This window comes from Gouania willdenowi, chromosome 8, assembly GCF_900634775.1.
Source record: "Gouania willdenowi chromosome 8, fGouWil2.1, whole genome shotgun sequence".
NCBI classification, from domain to species: Eukaryota; Metazoa; Chordata; class Actinopteri; order Blenniiformes; family Gobiesocidae; genus Gouania; species Gouania willdenowi.
In genome coordinates, this window is record NC_041051.1 from 13,947,211 (window position 1) to 13,968,185 (window position 20,975).

Sequence of the window (20,975 nt, forward strand, 5' to 3'; positions counted from 1 at the left end):
GGAGATGGCCAATGGCAAATCAAGAACAAACAGCAATTCTCTTAATAGTAACCAAGTTTTTACAAGGTATTTGCTAATGAAACAACAGTAAACAGCAGTTATTCATTGATGTCAAGCTTATCGCCAATAATCAGGGTGAGAAGCGAAAGTTGGTCCATTCTATTGCAAAGAATTTCTCAACCAAAATAAAAAAAATTTCAGTTTTAGAATGAAAGCTAGATAGATATTTCCAGAAGCTTTTACTGCTATGGTGCATATTTGTCACATGCTTGGGAAATATATGCATATAACTCACTCAAATAATTTTTTTCCTGTTTTGCAGTATGTTTGTGTTAAGATAATTTCACCAAAACATGAACAAATGAAAGCGCACATTCAGCGCAGACTTTTGAAAAACGCCCAATTTTGCATGAATCTAAAGCTGCAGTTCGCATGACAAACACTTGTACTTTCGTTGTAGGTTAATGTCGGAATTCTTCTCAAACCAGATTAGACATGCAAAAAATCTGCAAACGACAGTAGAAATGACTTTCAAAGATGGTGGACATTCAAAATGATCTTTTAACTCTCAAACCTGGATTGGGATCCAGATCTTGACCAAACTGTATGTCGTGATAGACTTTAGTGGAATGAAGACATCCTGGCACTATCTACAAACTTCACCCTGCTGCCAAAATCCACGAAACTCGACATTTTGATAGAGGTCACAAGAATTTTTGAAAGTCGTAAATGGGCTTTCCAATGTTTATTTCCCAAAAATCGACGAGTCAGCATTCTGGATCGGATCCGGATCCTGTTTGGTCAGATGTTGCATATCATAGCCTTACGTCATTCTGCAAGATCTTGAACGAATCGATGAAGATCTGACGGAGATGTGAATTTTAGAAATGTTGCCCATGCTAAAGATGGGGGAATTTTGCGATTTATTTATCTTTTTTGTGTGACTTTGATCTTGAACCTACCTTCAACAAAATTGAATGATCTCATCTGTGGCCAAAAACCAATTCAAGGGAAAAAAATTGAAGTGGTTTTGTCAAAAATTGAGGACACTATCATGTTCACAAACATGACGACCAATATGCTTTCGAAAAACCGTTTTCTAAAGTAGAGATGTTTTCTGATATCAAAGATACTCTCCCCTATAATTTTCTCATTTACTTTCATTTCCTGTTTTAAAAAAACATATCATTCCTGTTTTTATTCATTATCAGGCAAAAAATGCCATCATCATATCTCACCGAGGTGTGTGGGGGCTTTGTTTATTTGTGTCTCTTCATGACTCTTTCCTTTTACAGACACCTGCTACGTCCTATCATTTGCCATCATCATGCTAAACACCAGCCTGCACAATCCCAATGTGAGAGATAAGCCCCCAGTGGAGCGCTTCATCTCCATGAACAGAGGCATCAACGAGGGGGGGGACCTCCCAGAGGAGCTACTCAGGGTGAGACAGCGTTAGTGCTTTAGCTTTGATAACTCTATCAGGTGTAACATGAAAAAGTTGACTCATTTACCCATCATTTTGTCTCTTTAGACCATATATCATTGAAAAAACAAGTATTTTGTCTAATGCTAATTTCTAAAAAAAACCAAAGCTATTATTTCTTATAACATGACTTCATTACGCTGTAAGTTTTAATTAATATCGTCTGGCTGGTTCTTTGCCAGTGCTAATTTTAACTAAGAACTCATTCTTTAGCCTAAATATGTTGTTAATGCTGATTCTGAACAATTTTTGACAGTAAATCAATTCCAAACTTCATTTTGCTCTAACTATGAATGTAAATTATTGTGTTGTTGTGTCTGGCTTCACTTGATTCGTTAGCTAATGTAAATTTAAAAAAAGTTGTTTCAAAGTGAAAAAAAAACTAAAAAAAACAAAAAAGATTAATTTAATGCATGGTAATGGCTAATTTATTAGCTATTGCTAATTCTTTGAAACCTTGTTCTGAGGAATGTTTTTCCAGACATCACCACACATTTTTAAAAACAGTTCAGTTAAAATTGTAATTTCTTATTGATTTATTGAGTTTTCAATCCTTATACCAGAGATGGGCAACTTCTATCCCACAAAAATGTGATTGTTTGATCCGAGGGCCACATTATCAACATTTATGTTGTTATCAACATTTATGTTAGCATTTAGAGTAATGATCAATCTGAGCGTTAATGAAGGAAAGAACAGAGGGTTTTGTTTTTGTAGTCCTTCTGTGTGGGTTTTCTTGTTGTTTTTTTTGTTTTTTTTAATTCATTTTGCCTGTTTTCTTGTCAATACTGCAAATTTCTGTTGCCTTTTTATGTGTTTTTGTTGTATTTTTTGTTATTTTGTGCATTTATTTGTAATTTTGGGCAATTCCGTTGACATTTTGTGTGTCTTTGAAGTCCTTTTGTACAGTATATGTCGTTATTGTAGTCATTTTGTGTTCAAGAAGTGGTTGCTTAGTGTGTCTTTTTTCATTTTGTGTACTTTTGTTGACATTTTGTGCTGTTTCTGTGTTTCTGGAGTTTTCTGTGCTATGTTGGGCTTCATATAAATTTCAGCTTTATGAATGAACAATTCTTTGCCGAGGTTTTAGTTAATGCTGTGTGAGTAAAAGTAGTGAAGACATGTCCTCCTACTTAGTGCAGATCTGTGCTTTCTAATTAGTTTTTTTTTTTTTTCTTCTTGTGCAGAATCTATACGACAGCATCAAGAGTGAGCCCTTTAAGATCCCAGAGGACGATGGGAACGACCTGACGCACACGTTCTTTAACCCAGACAGAGAAGGCTGGCTGCTGAAATTAGGTTAGTGTTGGACTACACACACGTCGCACGCATCAGCCAATGGAATTATTTGGTTACTCTGACATTTTCTGTGATCTTTAACTGGGGCTTAATTCTCAAGGGAACGTAGAGCAGGCTCGGCCACTACCACATGGTAGTGAGGGAAAATGTTTTCGTCTCACCAATGTAAATAAAACAGAGAACATTTGTATTTTATTTATTTTTTAAACTACAATCTGATTCATTTAATCTCACCATTGGATCACATTATAATAGTGATGTCCCGATACAACTTTTTCATTTCCGATATGATACTGATATTGCAGCCTTGCGTATCGGCCGATACCAATATTGATCCGATATCAGCATGATGCATATATACCTATGTATATTTTTTTTAATAAAAAAACCAAGAATTAATTATTTTGTAGTGTGGAATGTTAGAAAAGGCTTGATCAAGTGATGTTAACAGAGAACAATAGTCAGTAACAGTAGGTATGAGAAAAACTGACCCATTTATTATTAATCAATTGGTTACATGAATTTAAACCTTCAACATAATATCTACAGTATTCTACAATTGAATAAAATAAATAAATAAAAATCTGAAATTATGAAAATTTGTACTGAAATTTGTCACGTAAAAGTAACACCCGAGCACGTGATACTAGTATTGCGTAAGCGAGCACATACAGGTAATTGTTAACCCTAGCCCTTAGGCTAAAATAAAGCTTTACTAGATTCTCTAACATGATTAACTCCTTAAGAGCAGAGCATGCAACCTGATGACTGACGGTTATAAGCGCGCACGTAAAACATTTTACGTGTGAGCTTAAAACTATTACGTGCTCACATAGAATTTTTACGCGCCCGCATATTAAGTTTCACGTAACGTGAGCGCGCAATGAAAAAAAAATATCCGTGTCCTTTTAGGGGCTCAGTAAATCTGACTCTGATGTCTGATATTCGTTTTCAGGCTGATATTGGACCGATATCAGACCAATATCTGATATTGATATCGGATCGGGACACCCCTACATTATATGATCATTGCCAACTACATTGGGGAGCTCAAAAAACAAAAAACAAACAATATATATCCAATTTTATTGTTTGAATAGGGGGAGGGGATCAGAGGATGACAAACGCAGAAACTCAGACCATACAATTATAATTGTAATTGTGTAATTGATAGGTAGTTACAATTATGTCATAATTATAATCGTAATTGTAATTTTAAAAAGCTGTTGCTGTTGTTGAGTTTAGATAATTGACTTTGTAATTGTAATTGCCTTGAAAATTCTAGAAAAAATTTCAATTTTAATGCAAAACTTGGGAACCATGTTACAGTTCTGTGTATAGTTCTAAACATATGTAGTTAATAATGATTAAAATATGTTGCATATCAAGCTTTCCTATTAAAAAAAATTAAAAAAATAAAAAAAAGAAATGGAGGAGTACACTGACACAAAAAAAGGCTCAGATGCCCAAACCAAAAATATCAGAACCTATATTTTTATTGATCAGGAAGCCTAACACAGTAACCACTAGATAGGAAAGAAATAAGATGATCAATATTAGTTTTTAGTGTATTTTACAGCTGATTTAGGACCCGTTATTGACGATCTGGTTTTACCTGGACATGTCCTCTTTTCACATCTTGTCTGGGCTTTCCGTTGATATTTGACAAATTAATGAAATTGTCCAGGTTTTCCTGGGACCTTGAACGCATCTTTGAGGAATACCTTAATTCAAATGATCATAACTCTGCTAATATTTGCTCTCTCTGAGATATTCCACCAGTTTCTGAAAGCTAAGAAGTTGCACTTTACACTTCATTACAGTAATTTTAATCACACGTGACAGAATTAATAATTAAAAGGTGCCGCTTTGCTTTGACCAAATCATCACACACGATGAAAAGAGAGAGTGAGAACTTAAAAGAGACCAAATAGCAGTGGATTTAATTGAAAAGGTCATTTATGTCATGATTATTTACTGTTCTGTAAGATTTGAGTTTTTTGTTATAGTTTTCATGTCTAGGAGGAGATGTCTCTCATGGTTTCATTGATTGAGAGATTTTAAGAAGGTTTACAGTATATGAGACTTTTGATGGACAGATTGTTAAAGTGCATATAAAAGGTGATTGAATTGAGTCACCACTGATTTTTTAAAGATTTTTTTAAAAGTCTTTGTTATAAAGAGAGAAATTGTTTTTAAAACCGTATGGAAGATAAAAATGTATTTATTTATGTTTCTTTTGCCGTTACATGGTATATTTTCTTCTATATTTCTTTTTTGGGAATCAAAATATGGCCACCATAATTAAAATTCATGCATGATGACATAATGCTTCCTGTTGGTGATGGGATACATTTGGAATAATGATGGGATTTGACACACTTTTCCTACTTAGCTTTTCAACTTTCCAGTTTAATTATTTAAAGTTTCTTGATGTTGAAATTGTGTTCACATTTTGCACACATGGGTTTGATTGACCACGCCCAACACAAAATGCTAAATCCATAGGATTGAATGTGGAAAGCCTGCGTTACCATTGAGTTTGAGGTATTTTTATATGAGAACCATTTTTCCAAAACCCCATTTGTTAGAAATGTATTGTTTTAGTGTCATTACTGTAAAAAATAAATAGTATCACATTTAATGTAATTACCTAACCAAAAACAGCACCTAAAAAGGACTTTCACTCTATACATTTGGTGCATGAACCTCTTCTATACAGTAACTGCACTGATGTGAAGTTCATGTTATCACAGTCTAGTCTTGTCAATGTTGATGATAGCATTATGAATTGTCCGCAGCATGTTCTTTTGATTTATAACGTGTTTATCGTCACAGGCAGTAACTTAGAAAATTCTCTTCTCGAGCTGCTTGAAGGAATGCACATAAATCCTTTTTATAATGCATACGCGCGCATATTTCACATGGTTTTGATGAGCAGTCGTGCAGAATTACATCCTTACATTCCTACATCATGTCATCATCCTTCATTTCACTGAGCTCTTTAGATTTTCACTTGGTTACTCCTTTTTTTTTTTTCTTCATCGTTGAACATTTTGACCTGAAATCGTGTGACGAGGCAAACTCAATGAAGGTGGTTTGAATTATTCCACGCACACACACGCACACACACACACACACGCAAACGCACACACGTTAACCTGTGCATTCCTCTGACTCCATGTAGCGACTCTCTAGCCTCATCGAGCTTGTAAGCACCACAGTAAATAGCTCCATTGTGGCTCACAGACTTAACATGATTACATTTTAACACTGCCCCGCCCCCCGGAGCCACTTCCCGCACCAGTTCCCACTAAGATACTTTTAATTTGGCTCTAAAAATAAACCCAAAACGACGTGCAGGAGGAGTAAATGCATTCTCAGCGTTGAGCGGAAATTTGAGCGTGCTAACTCAATAGCCTCAGTCTGTTTTAATCGACAATTAATCTGGAGATCTTATAATTGTGCGTGACCTACCGGCTTTGTCCGAGTGCAGGTATGCAAGCACACACACACACACACACACACACACACAGCAGATGTGATGTTTCCCACATGGGGAAGCCTCCTCAGTGTCCGCTCTGCTCCACATCTCTGCCAAAAAAAGGCCTCTGCAGTCACTGCCAGAGGCTGCTTTAAACCTCCATGTTTCATCTTTGCACATTTTGGATGTAGTTATTATTGGAGGTGGTGAACTTGCACAGGGTTCAGGTCTGTGTATGTGTGCCAAGGTTATTGTAATTGCATAACTGATTAAAAAAAGAAAAATTACAATCATAGCGTAATTATAGTTGTAAATATACTGTCGTAATTATAATTAATTTTTAATTGAGTTGAGATAATTTACTTTGCAATCGTAATTGTCATGGACATTTTATAAAAAATTGTCAATTGTAATTTATCGCAAAACTGGGGAACCATGTTAGTTCTATGTACAGCTCTACACATATGTAGTTAATAATTATTAAAATATGTTTAATATCAAGCTTTCCCACATTTTTATCATTAAAAAAAAAGGAAATCGACACAAAAAATGCTTAGCTGTAACTGAAATTTAGTAGTTGATAATTGTAATTGACTTTCTGAGGATAAAAAAAGAATTGTAATTTAATTGTAATTGAAAAAAAAGCTGGTCACTGTAATTGTAGTTGAATTGTAATTGAACATGAGTAATTGAGTAACTGAAAAATGTAATTCACCCCAACCCTGGTTCTACAGTATGTACAGAAAAATAAATAAATATTGAAATCACAACAAAAAAGGCTCAGACGTCCTCACACCAAAAATATTCAAACCTATATTTTATTTGATTAGGAAGTCTAACAAGGTAAACAATAGATAGGAAAGGAATTAGATTATATATATATATATATATATATATATATTAGTTTTTTGTTTGGGAGTGTGTTAATTCCTTTAGGGATTCTGTAGATGCCGTGTTAGGTTCATATCAAGTCACGCTCTGAATTTCTGAGAGTCAGCGAGTTTAGGAAAAAAAAAAAACTGGGTTCTTGACAAAGAATAAAGCAAAGTCGGTAATAATTTAGGAGTTGCTTCATTTTACAGTCATCATTTTACACTGCATAAAGTAGTGGTGTGTTTGTAATCACACACTAAACAGCTGCTCTGCATGTTTCAGAAAATAAAACAAAAGCAGCTTTATGAGTTTCCTTCTGAGCTGCATTTAGTTGTGGGTTATTGTGTTTTCTGGTAGAATGCGTAGAATTTTTTACATTTTTTCCCTTTATTTGATATGGACATCACAAGTACATCAGTTATCCAGATGTATTGTTTAGAGTGTGTTAGCACATGTGCTAATTTACAACACCACCTGTCCACAGGAGGCTTTTAAAAAGGTTCAAAAGTGACAGAAATAATAAGAAAGTACGGAGGAAATATGCACTGCACAAAACATTACAAAAAGAAAAGCATTATTCATTGTAAAATACAGTCAATTAGTTGTTGGGCAGAGGCAACACGGGCAAGCCAGAAAATCTATCAGGAGGTTCAGCTGAATATGCACAACTGTGTACATAACGTTATTTTTTATTTCTATTTCATTTATTTGTGTCAATGAAACAATTACTAAATCCTGAAACACCAATATAAGACTATATGACTTTCTTTAAAGGAAGAGTGTCATTTATTCTTATAAAAATAATCAATAATAGATTAATAGTTGATCAGTTGGTCAGCTTTGTACATTCTAACAACATGTTGGACTACTAGACTCTATTATTAAAATACACTCCCTAAGTGACTTTATTTTGTCTGTTTAATGGTCACATGAGGTTCAAACAAATAGTGATTCACCACAAACCGGCACAAATTCAATTATAGTTAAGTTTGCTCTTTTAAAGCATTTTTAACACTCGAGTTTTTCTTATTGCTTGTAGAAATGATGATCATGTTTTCAATGTTTCAAAGGAGCAAAAAGTGTCAGACGAGGGTCAGCTCTGTCGGCAGCATTCCAGTCCTTTTCCCCCGCTGTGGGACATCCAGACTGATTGCGGCCATTGTGTCACTTCCTGTCTCCTCTGTCTCTTCCTGCCAGGAGGTCGAGTGAAAACCTGGAAGAGGAGATGGTTCATTCTGACAGACAACTGCCTCTACTACTTTGAGTACACCACAGTGAGTCTCATAGCACAGTTGGATTTATTGGGGTGAATGCGAGTGAGCTCATGCTTACTAACATCTTATATTTCATATTCTTAGACTGAAAGAGTTCTGGCTTATTTAGTGTGCATGGGTTTTTACTTGATACTTCATTTAGTTTGTCCACAATGCATTAACCCTCCTCTTATCCCTGGGGTCAAAAATAATAATAGTTTTTTTTTTGCTTCAGAATTCATGACTTTTCCTAATTTGATGGGTACATTTGATTAAGCATTAAACTATCATGATAATATTTTTTCTATGTGCTGAATGCATATTGCACGCATTGGTGCAGGCAAATATTTCATGGGGTCAGATTGGCCCCAAGGGTAAAATGTTAGTTATATTTGTGGATAATAAGAGGCTTAAAAAGCTAAAGATTTTCCAATTTTTATATATTTTTTGAACAGAAGTAAATAATGAGCGTAACATCAGACAATGCACTTTTGTTTAAACCTGGGTTAAAGAGGTTCAAGTTAATTCTCCACCTTTGAAAGTTTTGAAAGCATTTCAAACTAGAAAGTGACCAAGTAAAATATCAGTATGTGGTCATTTGATCCATAAAACTTATTTCATGCCAATTTTTCAGAGATTTTTGGAGACCCGCCATTGTGCTACTTACAAAACCTCCGGTTAACTTCAAAACAAGAGCCCGATTTACAAAACTAATTTAAGATGATGTGCTTTTATTTTGAAAAGTGGATGTTTGCTAGTTCCCAGGATGATTTTGTGTTCCGCTCGCAATGCATCATGGGGCAGTTGAGTATGACTACTGTGACCTCCGTGCATACTTAGGAAATGTCCCGATATAGTATACATCTGGGTATTTCTTGCATGCTCAATCTTTCCTTACTACACACTAATTTTGATGTCAGACTTACTGTAGTAATACGCAAAGGTGTAAAGAGTACGGATATATTCTACTCAAGTAAAAGCACTGTTACTTGATTGAAATTGTACTCAAGTACAAGTACAAGTAAGTAATTCATAAAATACTCAAGTACAAGTAAAAAGTAGCTCAATTAAATAGTGCTCAAAATAAAAGTTACTAGTTATTTTCACCTCCCCATGTATATTTTTGGTAATAAATCTCGTCATGTTCCCTTGCATACAGTAAAGATCTCATGTATAAACTTAAAAAGGAAGAGACCCAATCTTGCACAGTTGGTACTAAATGTATTTTTCACAAAGGCATCTGTATAAAATGAAAGGTTTGTCATATTTGTTCAATTTGTTTTTAAATAAAATAACGCCAATGAATTCAATTCAAAAATAAAAACATTTTTTATGAACTCTAAAACAGTGCCATGCCATGTGGGTAACAATATAACAGGTAGAAACTCCAATCTGAACCCAAGAAAGTGGCTTGGTGTTGATCAGAAATGGCACGATTAGGAAGATATGGATTATTTAATTGTTGTCTGGTCATTTTATTTTTTTGTAGTTTCACAATGTTTGTTGATCATTTTAAAACAAAAAAAAAAAAAAAAAAAAATTACTGAGTAATGGTTGGGTGTAGAAATGAAACAAATTACTTTACTTCTTTTAAAACTTACTTAAGTACAAGTAAATTACTGATTTAGAAAAAAAGTGTCTATTTGTTCTGTTGCAACCCCTGGTGCTATTGGTACTTTTACCGAAGTACACGTACGTAGCGTCTTAGGGATAGAGTTACTGTAGGTTTAGGTTGTAACCCTATATCGCAACAATTTTTAGAGTTAGGGTTAGGTTTAGTCTTAGTCATGCGACCTAAACTGGCCAATGACTGACCTATCACGTGACCTAAACTGACCAATGAGGGGCGCTGCGTACGGATAGAAAGTCAATATATTGATACGGCGACCTTACGGATAGCCACTGCCATTTAGAAACATACTCAAAAAAGTAGCCATAAAAGCAACTCACTTACAGTAATGTGAGTAATCCATTACTTTGTATGTGATTTTGAACACAGTCAGACAATAATTACTGAATCACAAACATGCTTGTGTAATTATCTGACCTTCACACCTTGTGCTACATTGCTTTTACTCTCAGACAAATACTCTTTCACTGTCTTTAAGGTAAAAAGCCACTTAATTCTCTGTTAAGTGGATCACATTTGTTATAAAGGGCAGCATTTTCCTGTAGTTTCCACTTGAGCATGAGCATGGCTGTACTTCCCTGTGTAAACTGTCTTAAGTAGCTGTTAATTATGGCTGATTGAATTAGTGCATACTTGACATAATTACCCTGGCTTATTAAATCAAACCTGTTGCACACCCTTGGTATGAGTGGGAAATAAAAAGCAGGACTAAACCGAGACCTAGACAACAGGCCTGAAAGATGGAGCTCTGTTCCACATGGGCACGTACTGTAGCTGCCACATCAGCACTGTCCTCTCTCTGCTGTCCTTCAGGGTGCTATCATTACGTCCCGTCCTCTGGTCTCTCTGCTGCCTGCACGCATGAGCTGCTTACTGAAAAACGTTAAAGGACACTGTGGTTATATTTGATGATGGTTGAATGTCTGTTGTTGTTCGTCATGTTTTTTCACCTGTAATTTAAATGCGTGTATCGTTCGTTCTTTAGTTATTCCGTTTTAAAATCAAATCAAAATCACAAATAAACAGTGTGGTTTTTTTTTGTTTTGCTGACTTTGAACCAAAACATAAATACAGAAAAATCAAAAACCAGATAAGCAACTTTTTTTGCTGAAAAAAAAAAGAAAAGACAAAACAAACAAAAATAAATCTTATTTTGTTTGTGAGATATTTGGATACTTATGGGGAAATTAGAGCAAGAACTGAATAGGACTGTTTAGGATTTATTTCTGCTCGTGTTTTCATGCAGTCTGTGGATGTTTTAGCTCATAAAAAGCTCCTCACATTTATGTTTTGTTTTATAAAGTTACGGTTAAAATAGTATTCAAATAAACTGTTGGCTGACTGTTGACTGTGAAGCTGGTGTGAGGAACAATAGATAGAAGAACTTCTATAATTTGACACTTTTGCAAAAGCAATTACAAAGCTTTTTTGAGGGGAGTAAAAACATTTGTTTTGCACGTTTTAATACCACGAGCCACTAACGGCAGCCATCAACAAACACGGAAATTGATCACTAGAAATGAGGAGCACCAGTAGATTCATTAAACACCTCGGGTTCCTTTAATCACATATCATATGTGTGCTTTTCGTAACATCCATTTTTATATTTCATATTTATGTATTAATAACGTTTCTATTCATCAGTTCATCGGTAATGGGATTTATGCGTTGCTCCTTTTTTGTCCAGGAGTAAAAGTCCGCCCCAGTCTGTGGGTCCCCTCTGTGGGTCCCCTCTGTGGGTCCCCTCTGTGTGGTGAGATTAAAACAACACAAGTTCTCAACCATTGTTTCTCCACAAATATCCAAATATCACAGAAACGGAACAAGATTCAATTTTAAAACAGAAAAACGCTCCTTGTCTGGTTTTTCATTTTTCTGTGTTTTTTTTTAAAAAAAAAATTATGCTCATGGCTCTAAATGTAATAATGCCTCAAAATCAATGTTCCTATCAATCATTGACCTACTCAAGTCTGTAATAACTTCATATCAAATGTTCCACTTTGCAGCTAATTTTTGAAAAAAAAATGCATATTTTGTGTTTTTGCCATTGAAAAAAAAAACTTGTTTTTATGACATAAGTTAATACAGAAATATAATGAAAACTCTATATCTATGGTTAGGTCTGGAGTTGTTGAAAAGATCTGATGGGAATATATTTGGGAAAAAATGATATCTAACATTTTTATAAAAGTTTTATAAAGGGTAATGTTTTTGGTGTCTAAGCTCAAAAAGTGTAACTTTTTTTAAAGGTGCCCCGAGGGTTGAGTCAGTAAAACAAAAAAACGCACTGTTTATTTATTATTTTTGATTTGGTTTAAAAATGTAATAACCAAAGAACGAACGGTACACGGATTCATTTAGTCATCTCACTAACCCACGCCGTTTGCTGCCTGTTTTTTTTCTGCACCTCTCATGTTTTTGCCTTTGATCTTCTCTCCTTTAGGACAAGGAGCCTCGTGGGATCATCCCACTGGAGAACCTCAGCATCAGGGAGGTGAGAGCCTCGAAAACCAGTGAGTCTTGCCTCATTAGAGGTTTCCACAGTTGTAAACAAACACTTTCCTGCTCTCAACTAATGACCTTATCCGACAGCTGCTCAACTTCTGACGTTTGCTTGTTTTGTGCCACATTCAGAACTGTTTCGAGCTCTACAACCCCAATCACAAGGGTCAAGTCATAAAAGCCTGCAAGACGGAGGCCGACGGGCGCGTCGTCGAGGGCAACCACGTGGTTTATAGGATATCAGCTCCCACGCCTGAGGAGAAAGAGGAGTGGATAAAATCAATTAAGTAAGAACCTTTACCCTATGTTGTTTCCACCTTATTAGACTATTTTTATTTAATAAAGACATAATGTGGGCCTCATATATCAATAAATGAAACATTATTTGCATGGAAAAATAAGATGTAAAAAAAAAAAAAAGGAGAAAATGTTGCACAACAGTTTGTTTTGATCTCTACTCTAAACACTCTTTATTGACATTGTCTGAAAGGTTTTGCACATTGCATTGTGGGATGTGGAGTCCCATAAACAGATGCATAGAAGATATTTTTGCAAAATTCTTTCTAGGGATGTGTATTGCCTGGCATCTGACGACACGATTTGTATCCCGATACATAGGATACGATACGATATATTCCGATATTAAAGTATAAGGCAATTATTGTGAATTTTTTTTTTTTTTTTCATATGACTTAAGAAACAACTAATTTGTAAATGTTTAGACCTTCATGAGAACATTATGTGTGAAATATATAATAGATATAACTGAGGTATATGCCTAGAACAACAAATAAATGCAGAAAGTTCGTACTTTCTTATTAGATTTTATTGAAAAAAACACAAGCTGGTCAACATGGCCAGGTTTCAGCACTTCTTTGTGCAGTTACAATGTCCCCTGCAGTGGAAAAGACTTTCCTGGTCAAATAAAGGTTAAAAAAGAAAAAAGTTAAAAAAATTCAAAACGATACGTTAGCATTTTGAATCAATTCGAGAATCGCGCGACGTAATATTGCGATATGTCGCCGAATCGATTTTTTTCAACACCCCTAATTCTTACTGTGATTTCTTGTGTTTGCCCCCAAAAATAGCTTGAACAAAAAACTCTTCTGTGGAATAAAATCTGTCATCAATGACAACTTAGAACAGTCTAATTTATTCACGACATGACTCTAAATGGGTCCCTTCATGGTTTGCATGGCTACAATAACGAAATTAATTTTATTTTATTTTTTTAATCCATTAAATAAGGTCTCTCAACATTTCAGGCATAGAAAAAAAATACATTTCCCTTTTATTTATTGTTAACAATTAAAATAAAATAATATAACTCGTCTGGCTGAGTTCAACAGACATACTACTTAATACAGTTTTTTTATTTTTTGATACATTTTAAGTTTATTATAATACTAATGACAACGTAGAATACATGTAAGACCTACAGTTGTTGTGGTGTAGAATAGCAGTATTTCCTGATGATTAAAGTGATTATGGTGACCTATTTACGGTGCAGTCTGTGATGGACGATGCAGAGGATGGTGCAATGTCACACAGATAGTTGGCTCAGCACAACAGAGCACTTAAACACTGTAATATAGAGCAGGCCCTCTTTGCTTTGCATACAGTCGAAGCGTATTCACGGGGGAAGCGATGAGGGATTAGTCATAGCGTTAACACACCAGGGTTAACCAGCAAACCTAGCCAGGAGATGCAGCTGCACAGCTGCTGATGTGTTCACTACAGCCACAGCCTGTGTCTTCATAGAGGGGTCCTACATGACTCAAGGTCCGTGGAATAAATGGATTTTTATGGAATATTAGTCGTTTTCCCTATCTTTAACGAACAGATTTTGTGTCACACATTTCCAGAAATCAGTGAGCTCCTGTAACCCTCTTTTTTAACATTGCACTAAAGTAAAACTGCTGCATTTAACATGGCAGGTTTACTGGGATTAGATCTGCCAACCTTGGGCTTATTGTTTCACAAAATTGGGTTGTTGGAATTTACAATAGGCCCGCAAAAAAGTGTGATAATCATGGTACACTGACTCATTCTTTAGTTGCGTGGCGTTATAAAGACAGCTATCAGCTGAAGGGGGTGGGGGTGGGGGGTTGAGCCTCTTCTTGCTTTGTGCAAGGCCTAACGGGATTTAGCAGCCATGAAACTGGCTTCTCTGTGGAGCCCCAATGGCTTCCTGACTCACTGGCTCACATTGTGCACCGCTTTGAGGTAAAAAAAAAGGCAATCAGGAAAACGTAGAGTGTTATTGTTCAGCCTCCTTAGACCAGTACGTACCTGCTGGGAGCGAGAGGAAGCAAGTCGACGTGTTTACTACGTTCTTGGCAGGGGTTCTGCAAGTTCCGGTAAACCAGAGTAAGTGGGGAAAAAGACTTGGGAAGGAGGCGCTTCTTCTTCTTCTTCTTCAGAAACCATGGAAACCAAACTAGGTCACTGCATAAAGTTTTTTTTTTTCTTTTCTTTTTGATCTAAGGGTTTGTATAAATGTGCCTCCATTTCCATATCAAAGATGTTTGAGACCTTCCTCTCATGGAGCCTTCTTATTTATTTCATCATCGCTGTCCCTTTGATTGGCTTCTGCAGGGCGAGCATTAGCAGAGATCCTTTCTACGACATGTTGGCTACCAGGAAGAGACGAAGCGCCAACAAGAAGTGAAGAAGGACAATCCAAGTGGACCATCCAGTCTCTCATCTCTCGCTCTCTCCTCTCTCTCTGCTCCTCTCTCTCTCCCTCTCTCTCTCTCTCTCTCTCTCCTCTCCCTCTCTCTCCTCTCTCTCCTCTCTCTCTCTCTCTCTCTCTCTCTTTTCATTTCATGAACAATGAGACCGCTCACTGCAGGAATGACTGTTGTCCAACTTTCTCTGGACAGGCTACACTTCACACGTGCACATGTTGGGTTGACAGGACAACGCATCTCTAGGAAACATAAAATAGACTCATTGAGCAGAAGAAGAACTCACACTTTCCTCCACCATCACAAAAACATATCCCCAGATCCCCATAAAGCACAACTGCCGTGTGTCTGGTGTGGATGCATAACTGTGTGTGCGTGTGTGTGTGGCAGTGTGCATGACATGGGGCCATGGAGAATGGACAGAACGGCTGCACGGGTGATATTTCATGTGCTCAACTCTTCTTCTCTCCAGGACTTAAGCCTTGTTCAAACAGTGAAATCAGGAAGAAACAGTTCAGTTTCTACCAAAGCAGTCACAGATTCAGGTCAGCTGGGCTGATTTTATGGACTTGTGTTGTTTAAAATGTGCATACTTTTTGATTTTGTTCAGTAGTAACAAATCTGGTGCTGAAATGCTTTGATGATGTCTGTTTGTGCTCCCTCAGATTTCAGTCGTTGGTTTGATGAAGAGAAGCTTTTTCTTTTGTTTGTTTGGCTTTTCAGTCGCACTCTACACCTGACCAACTTTTAAAACTGTCAACCTAAGCCAGTGTTTTTCAACCTTGGGGTCGGGGAACTTAAATGGGGTTGCCTGAAATGTCTATTGATTGATTTTAAAAAACAACAACAACACAATCTTAAACAACTATATGCTATTTTCTAATTTTGTCAAATATAAATCTAGTAAATAATAATGATATTAAAATAATATCTGAGCTAGCACAATGTGTCACTAATCCTGGTTTCTTTAAAAATTATAACAAAAAGTATTCTAGAAAGAAAAAAAACAATTATTTAGGGTCACCAGGAAATTATTTTCATCAAAATGTGATCACAACCCAAAAAAAGGTTGGGAACCACCGACCTAAGGTGAGCTCCATGATTAACATGGATTTTACATTTTTGTAATGGAAAAGCTTTTTTATTTTCTGATGTAATCAGGAAATCCAAGATTATAATTGTAATTCTTTATTTGAGGAGAAGCTTTGGTAAACACTGAGAGTTGTGGATTTCTGTTATTTTCAAATGCATTTGAATGCAAAAGTGTATGACCAAAGGAAATACTCTATATGCTGTAATAGTGGCACTTGAAATTGTGCAGTAAAAAGAAAATATAGTGTATAAAGTTTAGGTTGTGTCAAAATTAGAAAGAAAAAGCAAATATATATATATCATATCTGTGTCGGCCATTTATAAAGTGCATAGTTGTATACAAGGTTGGGGTCAATTACATTTTTCAGTTACAATTATGTTTTAAATTACCCATGTTCAATTACGATTACAGTGACCAGCATTTTATCCAATTACAATTCAATTACAATTATTTTTATCCTCAAAGTCAATTACAATTACATTCTCAATTACTAAAGTTCAATTACAATTAATCACAATTACTGAGCCTGAAATAATTAACCTAATGAAAATTAACCTTCCTCTTGTGTTAGCTTTCTGTTAGCATCTTTTACAATAACGGGCCTTAAATCAGCTGTAAACTACACTAAAAACAAATATCTATCATTTATTTGTTTCCTATCTATTGATTACCTTGTTAGGCTCCCTAATCAATGAAAATAATTTTTTTGTCTGAGCCTTTTTTCTGTCGATGTATTTATTTTTTGAAACGGTAAAAGGTTGATATGAAACACATTTCAATCATTTTTAACTATATATGTGTAGAACTACATAGAGCTATAACATGGTTCTCCAGTTTTGCGTTAAATTTTAATTGACAATTCCAACGTCAATTATCTAAACTCAATTACAGTTTGATTACAATAACGACTGCAACAGATTTTAAAAATTAGAATTACAATTATAATTATGCCATGATTTTAAAGAAATATCAATGACGCAATTACAATTATAATTGACCCCATCCCTGCTTGTATGCACTACTGGTTTGCATCTATATTTTGAAGAAAATACAAAGGATTTTGATCTCCAGGCAGCTTCGTAGATGGATTATACATTTTTTTTTTATTCTTACTGTAGGTATTTCTGAACTTTCTTATTGAGCCATCTCTATTTTTGGGTGAATATTCAGGCTGCATGTGGCCCATAGGCTCCTACTCACCAGCAGACAATAAGTTTGATATTTTTTTAATATTTGGTTCCCTGTCAGCACTGAAAATATAGAAAAAATCCTATCTGAAAACATTCAGATTAGTATGAACATGTTATGTCTTTAAACATGCACTAAAACTCTTTCACAAGCATCTTAGGGATTAAAACTTAAAGGCACTTTCATATAGAGAGTCTTTGCAGTTTAATGGAGGCTTTTATTCTGAGCTATGGAGCGTTCTGCAGGTACAGCCTGATAATCTGTGTTTTTTTTTCTTCCTTCCGTCTTTGGTTAATGTGAGTGACAGTCAATGCGTTGTGACCTTGTTTTTTTTTGTGTTTAATCTTCTGAGGATCTCTGCTTGCTTTTGTGTTCCTCTCGAAAATATGATAAAACAGCTATTCTTTTTTTTTTTTTTTTGTATTTATTTTCATTTGTGAGATGATGATGTAACGCTACCTGAACATGATAAGCAATGTATGCTCTCTTTAAGTTATGTGTGTACATATATAATGTGGATGCTCTTTGTTGTTGTTGTTGTTGTTGTTGTATGCACACTCAGTGTTGAACGTGGGAGCCCGAAGGCAGAACTTTGCATCAGATGAAGTTTGGGGTCTTCTTTACAAAAGCCTTAAAAATTATAAACAATATAAAATAATGAATATTGTTCAGTAACTGTTACAGAAAAGCTGTTTAAAAACCCATGACTGAGCGAGAAAGATATTGTATTTATGATGATCATAGTGACTTTATTGTCTGATGACGTTAATAATGATTATTGCAAAGTATTATCAGCAATGATGATAATAATATAAGTGATGATAAAGATGATGTCTTGAACTCAAATAGTTTTCTATGTTATTGTATAATACAGTAAAAGTCCTGTAATTGGGGCACAATATAATCTTGTACGGCCCTGTTTGGGCTTAAAGTTACATTAACTTTTATATTCTCTGTAAGAGCTATTGGTCACGTTGTACATTACGTGTATCTGCATAAAATCTACACGAAACTCACACCAGACTCAGTGTATGTGTCACTGATGCTCCTGACCTAGTTATGTGTATAAATAATGAGGCATGTTTAATTAAACGTGCACTCATGTCTTGTGAGGCGGGAATATTTGTGTTATTGCGTGACTGAATCATGTTAAAAACATGACGGGTGAATCTGTAAATGACTATGGGAAACCTGAGGAAGCAGCACCCTCTGTAGTTCACTGTCAGACTCTAATAATTAATTCAGACATAGGCAACTGATGGCCCAGGGACCACATGCAGCCCTAGGCTGAGTTTTGTGTGGCCCCAAAAAGAAATTCCCCAAACATTGTATTCAAGAATTTTGAATGACTTTGAAACCCAACGTAATACATAAAATAACAAACATTGCCGGTTAAATAGGAAACTTGAACGATCACAAGTATTGTTCTTTTTTTTAATTATATTTGGGAGAGTCTACTGATCTTTATCCTTACAAAATTTAAATATATTATCTGATACCATTTTTTTTCCCCTCTTTTTTCAAAATCTTTTAAAAAATGCTACGAAGTGAGATTTCCTCTTATCGCGCTAACTTCAGGAATTTAATCAGTGTGTGCTGGACTACGAACCTGGATAACGTCTTACGGAGCTAAATCACCATGGTAACTTAGGCCGAACGACTAACCTGGTCGGGACCAGGTTTTATTCTGGCTAGGATTTTTGCGAGTACTTAAGTCCCGCCTCCTGACCAATCAGTTCTCTTAGAAACCGAGCTGTCCAATAAAAGGAGGATCATTGTGAACTCGTCGCTTGTGTGGATCTGATGTGACGCTGACAGGAGAGAGAGAATATTTAGACATGGATGCAATCCTTTCATTTACACATGACATCCTATAGGAAACATAGAGATTTACATCTGATGGACTGATAAAGTAGAATTAGTAAAATAAGTCAGCTGATAAAGCCTGCGTGCATCGAGCGCTTTCACACCGATAAATTATTCAATTCATTCATTCATGTATTTTGGAGTAATGCAAAGAGCCTCAGTCCTGTAAGATAATATGAAATATAAATATTCCACTTTATGATTTAGGATGATCTGTATGAATGCAGCATCAGAGCGACAGACAAGTTAAAATAGAAAGTGAAACTGATCAGAGTCAGTTTATTCTCCGTTTATAATCTCACTAATTTAAGTATTAACACTCATAATTTTCTGCATTAATTACTTTCTGCTTTTACTGCAGCAACAGCGTTGTTTTTGGTCTGAATTATGGATTTTATTCTTCATATTTTCAAAGAATTATTCTTCAATTGTGACGTAAATTCTGTGATTGTGATTGGTCTGACGCTGTAATAATCACCTCCATCACTAGAGGGCGCCAGTTAACCAGACTGAAATCAACACGCTTAACGCAGCCTGTTGTGATCTACCTGCGTAGGACAGCTTCTCTCTGACAGGGAATGTTTGGTTAGGTGAAGCCCGCTAACGGAGACAAATCCAGGATATAATTACCCAGATTTGTAGCATAGGCCTTAAATGTTGGTGTAAATATTAAGTCTGAATAAATAAATAAATAAATAAACAAACAAACATCCGGACCTTGTCAGGACTTTGTGACGAAAGGAAGTTCGGACTTTAACAATGTAGAATGTCGCCACTTAGTGGTTAAACACAAAATTGCAGCTGTAAAATGTGTATAAAAAATTGCAGTGCAGGGTGTCGGAGTTTAAACATTTATTTAGCAGCTGAAAAACACATTTCTTAAATATAATTTAAAGAGCAGGAACAACATGTGGAGCTTCAAATGCAGCACTGAGGATCAATGCACATAATGAGTAATACTGTATAGTACATGGCATGTTAGAAATGAACAGGCTGTTTCAGTAGTACAATACACAAAAGGAAAATGTTATCTTTTTTTTTTTGTTTTGTGTGTGTGTGTTCTCTGGTGAATCCTTTAATTACATCTCAATGTTCCAAGGTGGATTTTCCCTCAGCAAAAAGTAGTATACTTGAGTATATCAAGTATACTATGGACCATGTACTTGTAGTTTACTAGAAAGTATACTTATTTAATATCCTTTGGACTAAATTGGAGCATTTTAAGTTTATAAAATTATACTTTAAGTATACTTTATAAGGTCATTTTAAGTTTACAAAAGTACACTTTCAAGTTTACAAAAGTACACTTTCAAGTTTACAAAAGTACACTCATCTATATACTACTAGTGTACTAAGTACAGTAAATACTTCTAGTCTACATTTTAGTTTATTAAAGAATACTTTATAAGGTCATTTTAAATTTGCAAAAGTACACTTTCAAGTATACTGCCTCAGTTTTAGTACAAAATAAGTATACTTGTAGTACAAGTACAAGCTTTAGTGTTAAAGTATAAGTGTAAGTTGAAGTATTAATGTACTTTTTATACTTTTCAGTAGAAGCTAAGTATACTTCACTATACTTTTCTTAAGTATACATAAAGTACACTTCAA

General features: G+C 35.3%; 1 protein-coding gene across 1 annotated transcript in view; it reads left to right on the forward strand.

Annotated features, from left to right (window-relative positions):
* Window positions 1-15,268, forward strand: part of cyth3b (cytohesin 3b) — a 67,946-nt gene extending 52,678 nt beyond the window's left edge. Inside the window, 7 exon segments of the mRNA XM_028455734.1 lie at window positions 1,296-1,444; window positions 2,674-2,785; window positions 8,340-8,416; window positions 12,469-12,522; window positions 12,524-12,538; window positions 12,660-12,814; window positions 15,126-15,268. Of these exon segments, the coding sequence (XP_028311535.1) occupies window positions 1,296-1,444; window positions 2,674-2,785; window positions 8,340-8,416; window positions 12,469-12,522; window positions 12,524-12,538; window positions 12,660-12,814; window positions 15,126-15,198 (635 nt within the window). The 3' untranslated portion in view covers window positions 15,199-15,268.
* Window positions 15,269-20,975: the final 5,707 nt, after the last annotated feature.